This window comes from Urtica dioica, chromosome 5, assembly GCF_054948205.1.
Source record: "Urtica dioica subsp. dioica isolate 48M chromosome 5, U.dioica_male_clone48M_v1_H2, whole genome shotgun sequence".
Lineage (NCBI taxonomy): Eukaryota > Viridiplantae > Streptophyta > Magnoliopsida > Rosales > Urticaceae > Urtica > Urtica dioica.
In genome coordinates this window covers 40552894-40570102 of record NC_142760.1, presented here as the reverse complement: position 1 = coordinate 40570102, position 17209 = coordinate 40552894, and the positions used below count along the sequence as shown (strand labels likewise).

At 36.4% G+C, this 17209-nt stretch overlaps 2 protein-coding genes and 1 pseudogene across 4 annotated transcripts; all 3 read left to right on the top strand.

The window, feature by feature from the left end:
• The first annotated feature begins 963 nt into the window (after positions 1–963).
• On the top strand, positions 964–5601 carry LOC149398506 (putative disease resistance protein At5g66900). The gene is made up of 6 exons (XM_089615178.1): positions 964–1371; positions 2297–2625; positions 3082–3485; positions 3982–4343; positions 4409–4590; positions 4669–5601. The coding sequence occupies exons 1-6, from the start codon at positions 1085–1087 to the stop codon at positions 5481–5483; spliced, it is 2379 nt and encodes a 792-aa protein (XP_089471304.1). The 5' UTR covers positions 964–1084; the 3' UTR covers positions 5484–5601.
• A 2856-nt stretch (positions 5602–8457) lies between these two features.
• On the top strand, positions 8458–12398 carry LOC149398505 (putative disease resistance protein At5g66900; annotated as a pseudogene). The gene is made up of 6 exons (XR_016296986.1): positions 8458–8726; positions 9116–9447; positions 9936–10339; positions 10828–11189; positions 11255–11436; positions 11515–12398. The product of XR_016296986.1 is annotated as a putative disease resistance protein At5g66900 (transcript).
• A 1350-nt stretch (positions 12399–13748) lies between these two features.
• Positions 13749–16915, top strand: DDL (SMAD/FHA domain-containing protein). 2 transcript variants are annotated; one of them, XM_089615936.1, is made up of 11 exons: positions 13749–13888; positions 13978–14424; positions 14540–14568; positions 14702–14765; positions 14955–15012; positions 15102–15194; positions 15653–15767; positions 16014–16061; positions 16355–16400; positions 16481–16551; positions 16650–16915. In XM_089615936.1, exons 2-11 carry the CDS (start codon positions 14023–14025, stop codon positions 16687–16689), a joined length of 966 nt encoding a protein of 321 aa, XP_089472062.1. In that variant the 5' UTR covers positions 13749–13888; positions 13978–14022; the 3' UTR covers positions 16690–16915. The 2 variants fall into 2 exon arrangements, with proteins under 2 accessions (XP_089472062.1, XP_089472064.1); XM_089615938.1 differs by lacking the exon at positions 13749–13888 and having other exon boundaries at positions 14297–14431.
• Positions 16916–17209: the final 294 nt, after the last annotated feature.

Genomic DNA, 17209 nt, shown 5'->3' with positions numbered 1-17209 from the left:
TCAAAGGGGAGAGAGAATAGTAATTTGGTGATATTCTTCTGTAATTCCAAACTAAGCACAAAGAGTTATATTTTATACCTTTATATTTTTTTCTAGCATTAGAAAAAGAAGAGGGAACATGAAAAAGGAGGGAATTGTATTGTACGTGGGAAGAAAATGTAAAAATCTAGAGAAGAATTCGGAAACTAAGAAGTTGGTGGTTTTTTTTTTTACTAATACGTGGGTTGTTATATATATATATATATATATATATATATATATATATAGTTTGTATAATATAAACGTGGGATATAATATATATAGTTAGAATTTTTCTTCTCATATTTGTAGGTACCAACTAGATGTTTGAAAATTGTGCGAGAGAGAAAATATGATATTTTGCTCGGTCAAATGAATGTTGAGACTCATATCATGCTTACTGTTACTGTTTTGACCATCCCTCAAGTGTTTGATTGATTTGTATGGTTCATTTGTGCGGTTAAAATCTAATATTTTGTTAGTACTAGAACTAGGCATGAAGTTTGGATGGGAAATTCTTTTATAATAATAAGTAGTGAACTATGTGTTACATGTTACATGAATTAGATCAAATAAATCAACATATCTACAAGTTTTACCCCCTTTTATTTTAGGTTTGCTCCTCCTTCTCAGCCCACCCCGCTGCATCAATATTTTAGCCCTCTACAAACAAATAAACTTTTTGTATTTTTAGTCCTTTCACAACACATTTATTTCCCCTTACAAATTTGCGATGTTTTTCAACACATTTGAGCAGCAATTTTCTTTCAGCTTAGCTCTAATTTTGTAAGGAAAAGAAAAGGAGAAAAAAAAAAAAACAATCTTATAGCATACACAAAGAAATGACATTAAATTAGTGGCAACTTGAGAAAGGAATTATTCCAAAAGTCAGCATCGACATGCTGGTGGTTAATTTCCTAGAAAATTCTAAAACATGAATGAACATCACTATCATGACTTTGATGGAGACTTGATTCGTTGCAATGGCAATTTACTTGTTCAACACATGTGCTTGTTTATATAAAAGACCTAAGAATAAATCTTGAATTAGCAATCAGTTATTCAGATGGAACCTGTTTTTCTAATGGAAACTGTTTTTGGGACACTGTTCGAGGTGGTGAAAGAGGTGGTGAAGCAAGGGTGGGCTTTCAAAGAGGAATTGATGAAGATGAGAAAGAAGATGGAGGATTTAGAGCCACTGATCAAGGAAGTGACGAGGCTGAACGTTGAGCTTGACCTGTCAAGAAACAACGCCAACATCCTCGGAGTCTTGTCGGAGGGGGCGGCGCTGCTGACGGAGCTTTCAGTGGACGGCAAGAAGAGCCGCTTCTGGAAATTCCCCGGAAACACCAGGTATTACGACACACACACACACACACACACATATATATATATATATATATATATATATATATATATATATATATGTATTTGGAATTGGTGCTATTATCTTGTCATTTACTTCATTGTCGTTTTATTTGTTTACCTCTTTTCTGCCTTAAAAAAATGGCATTAATTGCCTCAACTTTTAAGATGGTAGGCTTCCGGTGGCTGGATCCAGAAATTGGGGGTAAATTTGAAAAACAAAATTCATGGGGGGCAAAATTGAAAAAAGTCATAAAAATTTGGGTAAAAATACTAGAATTTTAGGGTAAAAATCGCAATTTTCAAAAATTCAGGTGGACATTTTCCCCATCGTGGGCCAAAAGTGGCTTCGTTCTTGTAGGCTTCTATAGTTCTTTCATATTTTTCTTCTTAAAAATGTCATACATTTTGTAAAATTTTACACTAAAAAAAAGCATCGATTTGGAAACAAACTTGAAATGGACTATGCCTACCGCTAAAAAAAAAATAAAATGGGGCAATTGTATCCATTTGATGCCTTATTTGCATTAGTAATACTATCATTTCTGTTAAGGTTGAGTTAACGAGAAAATAGGGAAATAGTCTCAATTAATAACAATTTTGATAATTTGGACTAAAATAGTAGCAATATGTTTTTGACACTTTTACTGGTAACTGTAGACATCAAAGTATACAGTTGTCATAAACTGTAGATTTACAAGTCTACAATTAACAACAATTGTATATATATAAGTCTACAGTTACTAGCGCAAGTGTCCAAAAACATAATTACTACTATTTTTGTCCAAAATATCAAAACTGTTACTAGTTAAGTCTATTTTCCAAGAAAATATTACGTTTCTCACAAACGTTCTCTCATCCATCTCTGTTTCCGTTTAGTTCATATACTATACAACGATGATCGTATTATCAGGAAGCTGGCAGACCTCGACGCCGCCTTGGACGGTCTCTTGGAGGTCATCAACGCTCAGGGCATCATCGTCGGAATGTTGACTCTCCGCCAGTCTCGGGCCACCCACGACCTTTTGATGTCCAAACTCGACGTGGCCCCACCGCCCATCGCCACCGTGCGCTGCGGCCCCCTCGCTCCTCCGCGCTTCATGGTGGGCCTCGACACGCCGCTCCGCCAGCTCGCCGCTCTCGTTCTTGCCAAAGACATTCATGTGGTCCTCGTGGTCGCTCCCCCCGGCTGTGGGAAGACCACTCTCCTCCGCAAGCTCTGCTACAATCAAGACTTCAAAGGTATTTATCCGATTAAAAATTAATGAGTTGATTAAGTTTAATCACTTGTTTTTTGTTTAAATTAATAAAACAGCTAATTTTTTAGGAATTTTTTTTTATGTATATTGTCTTTTCAACTTTACTTTACCAAAATTTGCCATAAAGCAAACTTTAATGAATTTATTAATATATGAGTTGTGAAAAGACTGTTATACCCTTAATATAAGCATATATATATATACACAAAACAAGCATATCTAATAAACCTTAGCCCTTACGTATAGAGTAGCACAAACTTTCACTTTTAAAATTTTAACCGGGCAAGTAATAATAGGTTATAATATACATTAGTCAGCTATCATTTTTTTTTCTTAGTTATAAATTTATAATATCTTTAACCGTTTTGAACGATTTAACGGTTCTGTTTCACCCGTAACTTTTATGCGTACCTTATATTTTGTTTTGTATTTTTTGAAGAAAGTTTCAAGGGCAATATCGTGTACCTCACACTATCAAGAACCACCCCGAACCTCCGTGAGGATATCGTGGCAGAAATCAGTAAGCACTACGGTCATAACGACGTGCCAAATTTTAGAGACGACGAAGCTGCTTACAACTTCTTGGAGCGGTTGCTGAGTAGTGTGGGTCCCGTGTTGCTGGTCCTCGATGGTGTTTGGCCCAACTCCGAGTCCTTAATTGCCCGCCTTTGCTTCAACATTCCACGATACAAGATCTTGATCGCTTCCCGATTTGAGATTCAACAAGACGGACCGGTCTACAAATTAGAGGCGTTGAGCAATGACGATGCAGTGGCTCTTCTCAGACACCACGCAAGCCTCGGCGATACAACCAACAGCGTTTCCAACGCTCATGTTATGCAGGTACACGTAGGAAATAAAATAAAAAAAATTAGCAAAATAGCAAACTTAAACGTTTGAGTTTAGAAAAATTGCCAACGTTTCGTAAACTTAGGTAAATAGTCACTGCATTTTATTTACAAAAGTATCCATAAATAAGTTCAATTTTTTTTTGGGTATTTATGGATATTTTTGTGAATATACGCTTGTAAATAAGCGTAAATAAAATGCAGTGACTATTTACCTAAGATTTACGAAATGTTGGCTATTTTGCAAAAGCAAACGTTTAAAGTTGGCTCTATACCTAATGGAAAAATTATCCAAAAAGCTCAAATAAACTATGTAAAACAATAGTTGAAATAAATTATGAAGTTATGTTAGAAAAGAGAAATTTACCTCAAGAACAAAAAAAAACATACATTTAGTGTTCAAATGGTTAGATATTCGAAAACTGAATATAGTGTTTAAGTTTCCATTATGATCTTGGAAACTCGAGTTTCTCACAGAATACTAATTTTAGGTAGTAAAGAGGTGCAAAAGATGTCCCCTTGCCCTGGAGCTTATAGGGAAAGCTCTAAAAGGGAAAGCTCCTGTGATTTGGCGGAGGAAATTGAACGAATGGTCAAAAAAGGATTCATCGATTCTAAATACCGAACAAGAATTGCTTATGTGTCTGCAAAGCAGCATAGATTTCCTCGCCGAAAAGGACAACATTCTAAAGGAGTGTTTCATTGATGTTGGCTCGTTCCCCGAAGGCCAACGAATCGCTGCTACGACACTCATTGATATTTGGACTGAATTGTATAAAATCGATGAAGAAACCGCAAGTTTTTACCTTGTAGAACTCAACGAGATGAATATGGCAACCCTTGTGATCACAAGGTAATAAATCTAGGGGATGATGTGAATAACTATGAGACAGAAACTAATTTCGTGTTGTTGGACAGGAGAGATGTTAAGGAAGATGATGAGTACTACAGCGAACACTTTGTTACGGTTCAGGACATGCTCAGAGAGTTAGCTCAACACTACATCACTCAGAATTCGGGCAACATTCAGAGGCTCGTTTTAGAGATACCAAGAAATAATATGGGAAACGCCAATCCTCGTTTGCTCTCAATCTCCACTGGTTTCTCTCTCTCTCTCTCTCTCTCTCTCTCTCTAAAATTTTATGAGAATTGACTATTTACCTATTTGTCTCTTACAGATAGAATGCTTTCATCTGAATTGCAAGATGTGCAAGTAAGTGAAACTCAGGTCCTTGTTCTGAATTTCATGAAGAGCGATCCGAAGCTACCAGAGTTCTTAGAGATGGCTAACAAGCTCAAGGTTCTGATAGTCACAAACTACGGGTTTGACCTTTCGGAACTCCACAACTTTCAGATTGTTCAATACTTGACCAATCTGAAGACCATGAGGCTCGAGCGTGTTGGCATTCCTTCCTTCGCTTCAATCGAGCTCAACAATTTACAAAAGCTGACATTTTTTATGTGCAACGTCCGCAAAGCTTTCAGCTCTCTCAACATCTCGAAATCGTTCCCGAATCTCGAGGAGATGCATATTAACTACTGCGGCGATTTGGTGAATTTGCCCGATGGAGTTCAGGATTCGGCTAAAATGAAGACGCTCAGCGTAACACACTGTCACAAGCTATCCAAATTGCCCGATGAAATCGGAAGAATGAGCGGTTTAGAGATCGTGCGCCTCCGTTCTTGCATCGCTTTGACAGACTTACCGGCCTCGTTTTGCGACCTCGCTCGCGTGAGGTTTGTGGACATATCAGAGTGTTTCAGCATCAAAGACTTGCCGGAAGATATCGGCAACTTGTCTTGCCTCGAAAAGCTCAACATGAAAGGTTGCTCAAGAATACAAAGCTTGCCTGCTTCAGTTTTGGACTTTCAAACGTTACTTGAAGTGGTTTGCGACGAGGATATCAAAGAGCTTTGGGAGTTTCATCTTCCCAATGATTCCGAGATTCAGCTCACTTTGGCCAGCGAAGATATCAACTTGAATTTTCTTTAACAAGTTGTATTTCATTTCACAGCAAAACTTGATTTAATCTGTGTGTTGATGCACTACACATATCTGTAATGTTATCATTATCATTTTTATTTCTGAGCATTTTTTGATTTCATAAAAATATATGATGATATGGCCCAACAGTTCTATAACGACATCAGTTTTATCTCAAGAGGGTTCTATAAGGAGATATTGAATTATCAAGTTTCAATATCTTTGAATAAGAGAATTGATAGGCGCATTTTATACACGTTAAACTCTTGTTTTCGGGTTTAAATCTCGCGATTTTTCAAGTGATTTTTGTGTGTTTAGAATGTTTTTAAATGATTTACAGGGGATTGATAGATAATGTTGGTGTTAAGGATGTAATAGGTTGTTAGATGTTCGAGAAAGATTTAACGATGATATTACGTGAGCGTGATTAGTGAAGAGAGATAACTGAAAATCGTGCGCAATTTTAGGAATTTTGACAATAGACGAGTTTTGTGAAGCTGTTTCCCTTGACTTCATCATATCCGTTCATTTGCTTTTATTTTGTGTTTTATTTATTTTTGCACTTTTAGTTAATAATCTCGTGATTCTTGAGTTCAATTCGTGGCTAGTTGATTTAGTTCTCGGTTAAGCTTAGTCCTCGTGGGATCGACTCGTACTTGTTGTGATAAAATCACACGCAAGCGCACATGTCGCCCAAGTAATATAGTGTGCGTGAAGTACGAGTATCGATCCCCTGAGGACTAGAAATTCAACAATTTATTTTAACTTATTGCGAATTGATTCCAAAGTAAAAAGGAGATGGTTTTTGAAACAAGGAAAAAATTAAATAAAACAAAAGCAGAAATAATCACAAGTTTTCAATAAAGGAAAAACAAGGGTCACGATTTCATCGGAACTAACTAGGTCGGGGGTTTCGGATTTGAACAACAAAATCTACTCATATGGATGCTAATCTCACTCCATCAAGAATATTTACTAGCCTCTCTTGAGTGTTCTAGCAAACCTATGTAGTTGGCGGATTGTTATCCTCTCGGTCTCTAATCCTATTAAAACAACTACACGCAATACGACTATAGAGTTTAAACGATTACATCAATTGCCTATATTTTCTACTAACCTAGGTCAACTATGAAGACATGACCAAAAGCACGATTTTCTAAACTCTCACAAGCATAAATAAAAATTAACAAAAATTTATTGACGATTCACAAGTTACTTATTTTAATCAATATTTAATTTGTTTCTTATATTATATTCATTAATGATTTTCCTTCAAATTTGAATCCAAACGTGTACTAAGCCTGATGATGTTGTTGACTTTCTTATTAGTAGGACTCAAATGTTGGCTACTGTTTTATTTTCACTCATTTAAACCACACAAGGGTATATTCGATATTTCATAGTCGTAAATTTTAGTAAATAGCTAGATTACAAAATTTACCAAACGTGGGCTATATCTTAAATACCACGTTTCAAAAAGGTTACGTTGCTAGTTTGCCCTAACTAATAATGTCAATTTTGTCAATATTAATTACATATTTGTAACTAAACACTCTTAGATCTGTATAATTTGAAAAAAAATTAATATTTTGAAATCTAACGCTTATCAATTTTTCATTCAACTTAATTTTGAACTTAACAAATAAATAAGCAAGGCTCTCATAACCAACGAGTATAATACCGTAACAAATAAATAAGCAAGGCTCCCATAACCAACGAGTATAATATCGTTACGAGTGGACCCTCTCAAATATTTACCATAAATCACCAATAAATAAATAAAAAAATTCTCTTTATTTTGCATTATTTCAAACATATTATTCAATGACTTTTAACAAATAATGAAAATCAACCACCAGTTTAAACTATATATTTCAAACCACTTGAACATTGTTATATTTGTATCCCTGTATCTTTGATGTCACATTGACATTGCTATCTTATTGCAGATCCACTTGGGAGGCAAATAATAAGAATTATGATTGACTTGTTTACAAACATCAAATTCAACAAATAATGTACACCATCCACCAATTTAAACTATATATTAAACCACAGGAACATTATTATATTATTTTATATTAATTGCTATGATTTTGCAGGACTGATTTCGCTTTGGGAGGCACATAGTAATAATAAAAAAAAAATTAGGTAATTTGCCATTTAAAATGTTTGAAATTTCTATATAATCAACGTTTTGTAAATTTAAGATAAATAGTCACATAATGTGATATTCTTAATGTGTCCATTAATTGAAATAAAATGATGGGGTATTTACGCCAATTTATGCGTGTAAATACATAGATGTGTTATTTACTTAAAATTTACGGAATATTGATTATATAACAATGTGTAACTGTAAATATGATTATATATGTAGTAGACCTGATAATAATTATTATCGATGACTTTTTTTTACAAACATGGAACCCAATACAATGTAAACCATCCACCAATTTGAACAACATATATATATATATATATATATATATATATATTAAACCACCTGAGCATTGTTATCTTGATAACAGCCGTGACATTGATTTTTTTTTTTTTTTTTTGTTGTTGTTGCTGCGCATGACTGATTCCTTTTCCAAACATAAATCCAAGAAATGATATAAATCATCCACCAACTTAAACTACATAACCACTTGAACATTGTTATTTGTTATATTGGTAATGTCGTTTGAGATATTGTCCTTATGTTGCATGCCTGAATCCTCTTGCGACGCACACAATTATAATTCTTTAATGGCTCGTAAATGAGTGGTGGCACTTGAGAAAGGAAATAATCCAAAAAGTCAGCGTGCATAGCGGTTCCTAAAAAATTAAGAACTAGACATGCACTCATTAATGACCAGTTCGATTGACTTAATTCGTTGCAATGGCAATGGACTTGTTCAACGTACATGTGCTTGTTCATATAAAGACCTAAGAATAAATCTTGGATTAGTAATCAGTTAATCACATATACATTTCTCTAATGGAAACTGTTTTTGGGGCACTATTCAAGGTGGTGAAAGAGGTGGTGAAGCAAGGGTGGGCTTTCAAAGGGGAATTGACGAAGATGAGAAAGAAGATGGAGGATTTGGAGCCACTGATCAAGGAAGTGACGAGGCTGAACGTTGAGCTTGACCTGTCAACAAACAACGCCAACATCCTCGAAGTCCTGTCGGAGGGGGCGGCGCTGCTGACTGAGCTTTCAGTGGACGGCAAGAAGAGCCGCTTCTGGAAATTCCCCGAAAACACCGGGTATTACGACTTATATATTTGGTGGTTTTATTATCTTGTCATTTACTTCATTGTTGTTTTATTTGCTTCCTTCTTTTCTGCCTTGTTTGAAAAAGACAAAAAATTGATTACGTAATCCACCTAAACTATAAGAATTGTAAATTAGCCAACTTTTGGTAAATACTTTATAAATAGCCAATTTGCATACGTGGCAACCTATTAACTACATATTTTTTTTACATGTTTAGCTGTGTTAAATAAGTCTTTTACTAATTTGTTAATAAGTCCAGTTGGCTATTTACAAGAAATTAATTAAAGGTAGGCTATATCTCAATTCACTATAACCGTGTGGCTATATAACTTAATAACCGTTTAATATTCATATACCACGATGATGATCGTATTACCAGGAAGCTGGCGGACCTCGACGCGGCCTTGGACGGCCTCTTGGAGGTCATCAACGCTCAGGGCATCATCGTCGGAATGTTGAATCTCCGCCAGTCTCAGGCCACCCATGACCTTCTGGCCACCAAACTCGCCGCCGTGACCCCACCACCCATCGCCACCGCGGGATGTGGCCCCCTCGCTCCTCCGCGTTTCGTGGTGGGCCTCGACACGCCGCTCCGCCAGCTCGCCGCTCTCGTTCTCGCCAAAGACGTTCATGTGGTCCTCGCGGTCGCTCCCCCCGGCTGTGGGAAGACCACTCTCCTCCGCAAGCTATGCTACAATCAAGACTTCAAAGGTATTTATCCGATTAAAAATTGATGAGTTGATTAAGTTTAACCACTTTTTTTTGTTTAAATTAATAAAACAGCTAATTTTTTTAGGATTTTTTTTTATGAATATTATGTTTTCAACTTTACTTTACCAAAATTCGCCATAAAGCAAACTTTTATGAATTTATTGATTAACGAGTTAAGACTGTTATACCCTTAATAAATTTAAGCATATATATACACAAAACAAGCATACCTAATAAACCTTAGCCCTTACGTATAAAGTAGCACAAACTTTCACTTTTAAAATTTTAACCGGGCAAGTAATAATAGGTTATAATATGCATTAGTCAGCTATCATTTTTTTTTTAAATTATAATATCTTTATCCGTTTTGAACGATTCAACTGTTAACGATTTTTAGTTTAAAATGGTTAAAGATTTAACGGGTTAATTAACTGTTTCGCCCGTAACTTTTATGCGTACCTTATATTTTGTTTTGTATTTTTTTGAAGAAAGTTTCAAGGGCAATATTGTGTACCTCACACTATCAAGAACCACCCCGAACCTCCGTGAGGATATCGTGGTAGAAATCAATAAGCACTACGGTCATAACGACGTGCCAAATTTTAGAGACGACGAAGCTGCTTACAACTTCTTGGAGCGGTTGTTGAGTGGCGTGGGCCCCGTGTTGCTGGTCCTCGATGGTGTTTGGCCCAACTCCGAGTCCTTGATCGCCCGCCTTTGCTTCAACATTCCAGGATACAAGATGTTGATTGCTTCCCGATTTGAGATTCAACAAGACGGACCGGTCTACAAATTAGAGGCGTTGAGCAACGACGATGCAGTGGCTCTTCTCAGACACCACGCAAGCCTCGGCGATACAACCAACAACGTTTCCAACGCTCTTGTTATGCAGGTACACATAGGAAATAAAAACAAAAAATTAGCAAAATAGCAAACTTAAACGTTTGGGTTTAGAAAAATAGCCAACGTTTCGTAAACTTAGGTAAATAGTCACTGCATTTTATTTACAAGTTTACATTTACAAAAATACCCATAAATAAGTTCAATTTTTTTTTGGTATTTATGGATATTTTTGTGAACATACGCTTATAAATAAGCGTAAATAAAATGCAATGACTATTTACCTAAGATTTACGAAACGTTGGCTATTTTGCAAAAACAAATGTTTAAAGTTGGCTATATACCTAGTGGAAAAATTATCCGAAAAGCTCGAATAAACTATGTAAAACAATAGTTGAAATAACTTATGAATTTTTGTTAGAAAAGAGAAATTTACCTCAAGAACAAAAAAAACATACATTTAAGTGTCCAAATGGTTAGGTAATAGGTATTCGAAAACTGAATATAGTGTTTAAGTTTCTCATTGAATACTAATTTTAGGTAGTAAAGAGGTGCAAAAGATGTCCCCTTGCCCTGGAGCTTATAGGGAAAGCTCTAAAAGGAAAGGCTCCTGTGATTTGGCAGAGGAAATTGAACAAATGGTCAAAAAAGGATTCATCGATTCTCAATACCGAACAAGAATTGCTTATGTGTCTGCAAAGCAGCATAGATTTTCTCGCCGAAAAGGACGACATTCTAAAGGAGTGTTTCATTGATGTTGGCTCATTCCCTGAAGGCCAACGAATCGCTGCTACGACACTCATTGATATTTGGACTGAATTGTATAAAATCGATGAAGAAACCGCAAGTGATTACCTTTTTGAACTCAACGAGATGAATATGGCAACCCTTGTGATCACAAGGTAATAAATGTAGGAGATGATGTGAATAACTATGAGACAGAAACTAATTTCGTGTTGTTGGACAGGAGAGATTTCGAGGAAGATGATGAGTACTACAGCGAACACTTTGTTACGGTTCATGACATGCTCAGAGAGTTAGCTCAACACTACATCACTCAGAATTCAGGCAACATTCAGAGGCTCGTTTTAGAGATACCAAGAAATAATATGGGAAACGCCAATCCTCGTTTGCTCTCTATCTCCACTGGTTTCTCTCTTTCTCTCTCTCTGTCTCTCTCTCTAAAAATTTATGAGAATTGACTATTTATCTATTTGTCTCTTACAGATAGAATGCTTTCATCTGAATTGCAAGATGTGCAAGTAAGTGAAACCCAAGTCCTTGTTTTGAATTTCATGAAGAACGATCCGAAGCTACCAGAGTTCTTAGAGAGGGCTAAAAAGCTCAAGGTTCTGATAGTCACAAACTACGGGTTTTACCTTTCGGAACTCCACAACTTTCAGATTGTTCAATACTTGACCAATCTGAAGACCATGAGGCTCGAGCGCGTTTCCATTCCTTCCTTCGCTTCAATCGAGCTAAAAAATTTACAAAAGCTGACATTTTTCATGTGCAAAGTCCGCAAAGCTTTCAGCTCTCTCAACGTCTCGAAATCGTTCCCGAATCTTGAGGAGATGCATATAAACTACTGTGGCGATTTGGCGAATTTGCCCGATGGAGTTCAGGATTCGGCTAAAATGAAGACGCTCAGCGTTACACACTGTCACAAGCTATCCAAATTGCCTGATGAAATCGGAAGTATGAGAAGTTTAGAGATCGTGCGCCTCCGTTCTTGCATCGCTTTGACAGACTTACCGGCCTCGTTTTGCAAACTCGCTCGCCTGAAATTTGTGGACATATCGGAGTGTTTCAGCATCAAAGACTTGCCAGAAGATATCGGCAACTTGTCTTGCCTCGAAAAGCTCAACATGAAAGGTTGCTCGAGAATACAAAGTTTGCCTGCTTCGGTTTTGGACTTTCGAACGTTATTTGAAGTGGTTTGCGACGAGGATATCAAAGAGCTTTGGGAGTTTCATCTTCCCAATGATTCCGAGATTCAGCTCACTTTGGCCAGCGAAGATATCAACTTGAATTTTCTTTAACAAGTTGTATTTCATTTCACAGCAAAACTTGATTCAATCGCTGTGTTGATGTACTACATATATCTGTAATGTTTTCATTTTTGAGCATTTTTTTGAATTGATAAAAATGTATTATGACAAAGCATAACAGTTTTACAACGACATCAGTCATTCTCTACTTATTTGCTTTGAACATTGAATATGCATTCGGAACTTATATAAGTTTCAAAACACGTAAATAAAACCTAATTGGTTTCTTTTATTTTCCGTAACAGATTGTGATCATCACAAGAAGTTATACATATGTCATAAATAAAAACATAGAAACCTGCAAATGGCTTGGCCATAGCTCGTAGCTGTGAGAAAAACATCAAACTCATGACCTGTCATAGTGTCAATACATGTTTCTAAAGCCTCTGGCGATGAATTGATGATCAAATCAATCTCAAATTCTCCTCTGTCTCGTAAATAAATGCACAACAAGTACCAAAGATATAGGAAAAACAAATTTGCCTATTTTTTAGAGATCATCGTGTACAATAAAGAAACATTATATATAGGGTCGAAGCCAAAAATTGGCTTGAGCGAGGGCTAAATATAAAAAAATTTAGAATTATGATTCAAGTTTGTATATAGAGATTAGGTCATATTGTCATTCTAGACTTTCATTAAGAAAATAACAAAAATATATCAAATTATTTAGCAAATGACAAGTTTATTTTGTCTTTTAATAGCTAAATAGTCATTTTTTTTTTCAAATTTAATAGCGTTTTTTTTATAAAGGAAACTCCAATGCTTTGTATTACTCCACCAAATCGGCTTACAGGGACAAAATCTTGCTCAACACGCTACCTGATTCGCTGACCGTTTGACAAAATTAACACAAACATAATCTAAAACGTTCAATAAACATCTACACTCAACGATAAGTATAAGTCAAAAGGGAAAATTAATTGACCTTCACTTTGTATAGCATTTGTCTGTCTCCACCGCCACTCGCGTCCATGGTAGCTTGATTTTAAATATGCAAAAATTTAGCGATATAAGCCACATAAACATAAACGTTTGTGTTTTAGCCAATGTTTTGTAAATTTTTAGTAAATAGCCAAAAACTTTTGTAAATATTTCGTGAATAGCCATATTTACTATAAATTTATTTTGTATTTTTGGTTATTTTGATAACATAAATAGATTTACGCAGCTATTTACAAAAAATTAACGAAACGTTGACTATTTCAAAATTTCTAACATTTCATATGGCTAGATAGCCACTAGACCCTTAAATATGAGGTATTTTAGGGAATTTGTCCAAATTTAAGATAGTTACGGAATTTCCTCTAGTTTAGAGGACATTGCTTCGTTTCAATAACTTAAAGTGGGCCTAAATAAAGCCCATAGTTTAATCTTAAACCCGACCGGAGGGGTTTCTCAAGCCCTGCTCTGTGACAGTAGAGCAATGCCCTATCGGAACCGAGTTAACTCGGACTCACTCGCTCTCTCACTCATTCAGAACCTCCATTGATCACTCTCCGATAGCTCTTTCTCTGAAATTCACTTGAAAAATAAAACCTTTAGTCGAGGTAAGCCAATCTTCACCTCTATTGTCGGTAATGGTTTTCTCTGTGTTGTATACTTATGAATAGTTAGGTTTTCCCGTCGGTGTTTTCAGTTAGTATATTCCGGTTAGTTCTTCATCGTCGTCTTCGAAGCGCTGATGGCGCGTGAAGGAAGCAACCGTTCGGTGTCCCCGGTCCGGCGACGGAGCTCTCCTCGGAGGAAGAGCCCTGCCCGTCGGGAGAGATCGCCGCCGCCGAAGCGTAGGAGCTCCCACAGAGGCGACTCTCCGGCGAGAGACAGCGTTGTTCGCGGACGCGAAAAGCACGAGAGATCGGTCTCTCCCGAAACGCCTCGGACGAAGAGGTCGAGGAGAGTTCAGGCGGAGAGAGAGGGCGAGAGGGAGAGAAAGCCGGCGAGGCACGACGGCGACGGCGACGGAAACGGAGATAGAAGAAACGTAAGAGAGCGTTCGGAGCGGAGATCTGGGAGAGACGACGGCGATCAGAGGCCGAGGACCAAGCGAGAGTCTCGTTCGCCTCCGACAAGACCTCGCGATGAGGTTTCTGGTGATATCCATATCTACATGTCATATCTATATTTGTAATTGCTTTGTTGAGAAGATTGGCATTGTAGATTACAATATGTTTGACTTTTGTTTGACTTCGATTTTCCAGGTTCCAACGGCAAGAGAATCCGAGCAAATGTGAGGCTTTTGATTCGTGTTGGATTGGATTGAATTGAATGACTAGCTTTTCATGGATTGTTCATATCTTTATATATTTTTATCCTTTATCCACTTCTTTCTAATATTCAGATATACTGATTTTCTTGGATAGGAACGATGAAGACGATCCAGTCTCTAAAATGGAAGCCGCTGAGAAGGCTCTCGCAGCGAAAAAGGTAATGGCTTTCTTTTTTCTTAGAAGTGAATGTGACTCATCAATGTTATTGCAACACTCGGGTCGAATCTAACAAAGTTAGGCTTGTCTTGAATTAGGATCCGAGTTTCACTGCTCGCGATATCGCAGCTGTACATAAACTATTTCTTGATTGAGTGAATGTTTTTTTTTTTTTTTTTTTTTTTTTCAGGAAAAGCCCTCATTTGAGCTATCAGGAAACCTTGCGGCTGAAACTAACAGAGTCAGAGGTGCGATTCGTGATTTCATGGTTTACACGGGTTGTTGAAAATGGGTTGAAAACAGGGCTCGCCAATATATGATTGTTTGCTCTTTTCAGGTGTGACGTTATTGTTCAATGAACCCCCAGAGGCGGCCAAACCAGATATAAGGTGGCGGCTCTATGTTTTCAAGAACGGCGAACCTCTCAACGGTTATTCTTCGAGAAATCCCTATCCCCTTTGCTTTCTCTGACATTGCCTTTACGACGATCAATTGAATTGTATCACCATCTTAGTGAATTATGTAGTCGATACATTCTTTTTAGCAGGATAGACACAATCTTTGCTCGAAAATCAGTCTCAAAACGTATTCATTGTTTCTTACTCTAACACTAAGAACCTTATCTACCATAGGATCGCCATGTTGTTCACCGGAACAATAATTAAAAAAAAAAAAAAAATTTAGCTGTATTTTTTAATAGAGATTTCATGATCACTGAGCTAATTTCTTGTTATATGAATGCCGAGATGGTTGATGAGAATTGTAGTGTGATCCACAATGGAGGGACACCTTTGCTTTCTTAATGTTTTATTTTTTCTTGATTAGTGGTTTTTTTTTTTTTTATAATTTTATTAAATTACCCAACCTAACGAGGACATGAACTTTCAGAGCCTCTCTACATACACCGTCAAAGCTGTTACCTTTTCGGGAGGGAAAGAAGGGTGGCGGATATCCCGACAGACCATCCGTCGTGTAGCAAGCAACACGCTGTCATACAGTATAGGTAATATTTTCATAATTAAAATATGAAGCTTAGTGTGTGTGTGTGTGTGTGTGTGTGTGTGCTTTTAGCGCAAATAGTCCCTGAATTATTAGGACAGTAGTATTTTGATCCCTAAACTATTTCTCCGAGCAAAATAGTCATCAAACTTTATATTTATATATATATATATATACATATTTATATATGTATGTATGTGTGTGTGTTTATGTATATATTTCTGAGATATTGTTTTGCTTATGATGCCAGGAAAGTAGAATTCGAGAAACCAGACGGCATGATAGGGAAGCAAGTAAGGTGAGGCAAACTTGGCTCGATGTCATTTGAGTAACTACATAGTGTTTTTTTTATACATGGTATTTTTACCTATATATTTGCAGTTTAATCCAAGAAAATGAGAAGATTTTAACTTATATGCCCCTCCAAACTGTTTTTCTATTTTACATACATACCCCTCTTAAAAATTTAATTATTTTTATTATTTGTATCTTAATTTTTTTTATTATCAATCACGTCCCTCGTGGAAAAATTTATGCCACTATATCTATATATGTGTATTTTAACTGGTGTTTGCACAATTATCTAAACAGGCCATACATTATGGATCTCGGAAGCACAAACAAAACATTTCTCAATGTAAGTGTGAACTGTTTCCTGTTCATGTCCCTTTTCATTGGGTGTGGTTCTTATGAGCCTTTGTTGTTCGTCAAATCCAGGAAGCACCAATTGAACCGCAACGCTATTACGAACTTCGTGAACGAGATACCATCAAATTTGGAAATAGCAGGTAAATTATAACTTCAATCGCAACACAGTTGTTCTTCACTTCTTTGTCTTTTTGTTTTGAAGCTCATTTATCTTTTTTTTTTCTTCTGATATTCGCAGCCGAGAGTATGTTGTCCTGCACGAAAACTCTGCCTCGTGAGTCGAAGAGTTGACGGTTTTCCAACAGGCCATTCTCTTTTCTTAAATTATGGGAAGGTTTTTGTGGTACAGTGGTTTGTTCTTATTAGTTAATTTTACCCACTAGTTTGAGAGAGAGAGAAACAGTTTAGATTTCGAATCACTTGCGTAGTTCTTACTCTGTAAATCACTCTTTTGCTACTGATTCACTTATTGTTTAAAATGGCGTTTTTATGGGTTTTTGGCTTGTTATTTAGAACTTGATGCATCTCAATGACTCATAGAAGTTGCATTGATCACCAAGTATGAGCTAAAAAAAAAGTTACTAATTCTCTAAAGTTTTTTGTTAATTTTTTTTGTTTTGTTAGGCGATAAATAAATAAAGTTTTTATGTACTTTTCAGAGGCGGCTATTATTAGTCCTTTCATAGTTTCAGATAACAGCCTTGTACAACAAGGCATAATATTACATTAGCTTAATATCTCCCAACCGCTAAACTTAAAACTCTTTTAAAGAGTCTTTGCATCTATGACTTTCTTCTT

Excerpts from the sequence above, each read along its gene's own strand:
- LOC149398506 (XM_089615178.1), top strand. The coding sequence starts at position 1,085 with ATGGAACCTGTTTTTCTAATGGAAACTGTTTTTGGGACACTGTTCGAG. Across the intron at positions 2,626-3,081 it reads CTACAATCAAGACTTCAAAG|AAAGTTTCAAGGGCAATATC; the intron begins GTATTTATCCGA and ends TATTTTTTGAAG. Across the intron at positions 3,486-3,981 it reads CCAACGCTCATGTTATGCAG|GTAGTAAAGAGGTGCAAAAG; the intron begins GTACACGTAGGA and ends TACTAATTTTAG.
- DDL (XM_089615936.1), top strand. The coding sequence starts at position 14,023 with ATGGCGCGTGAAGGAAGCAACCGTTCGGTGTCCCCGGTCCGGCGACGG. Across the intron at positions 14,425-14,539 it reads CGACAAGACCTCGCGATGAG|GTTCCAACGGCAAGAGAATC; the intron begins GTTTCTGGTGAT and ends TCGATTTTCCAG. Across the intron at positions 14,569-14,701 it reads GCAAGAGAATCCGAGCAAAT|GAACGATGAAGACGATCCAG; the intron begins GTGAGGCTTTTG and ends TTTCTTGGATAG.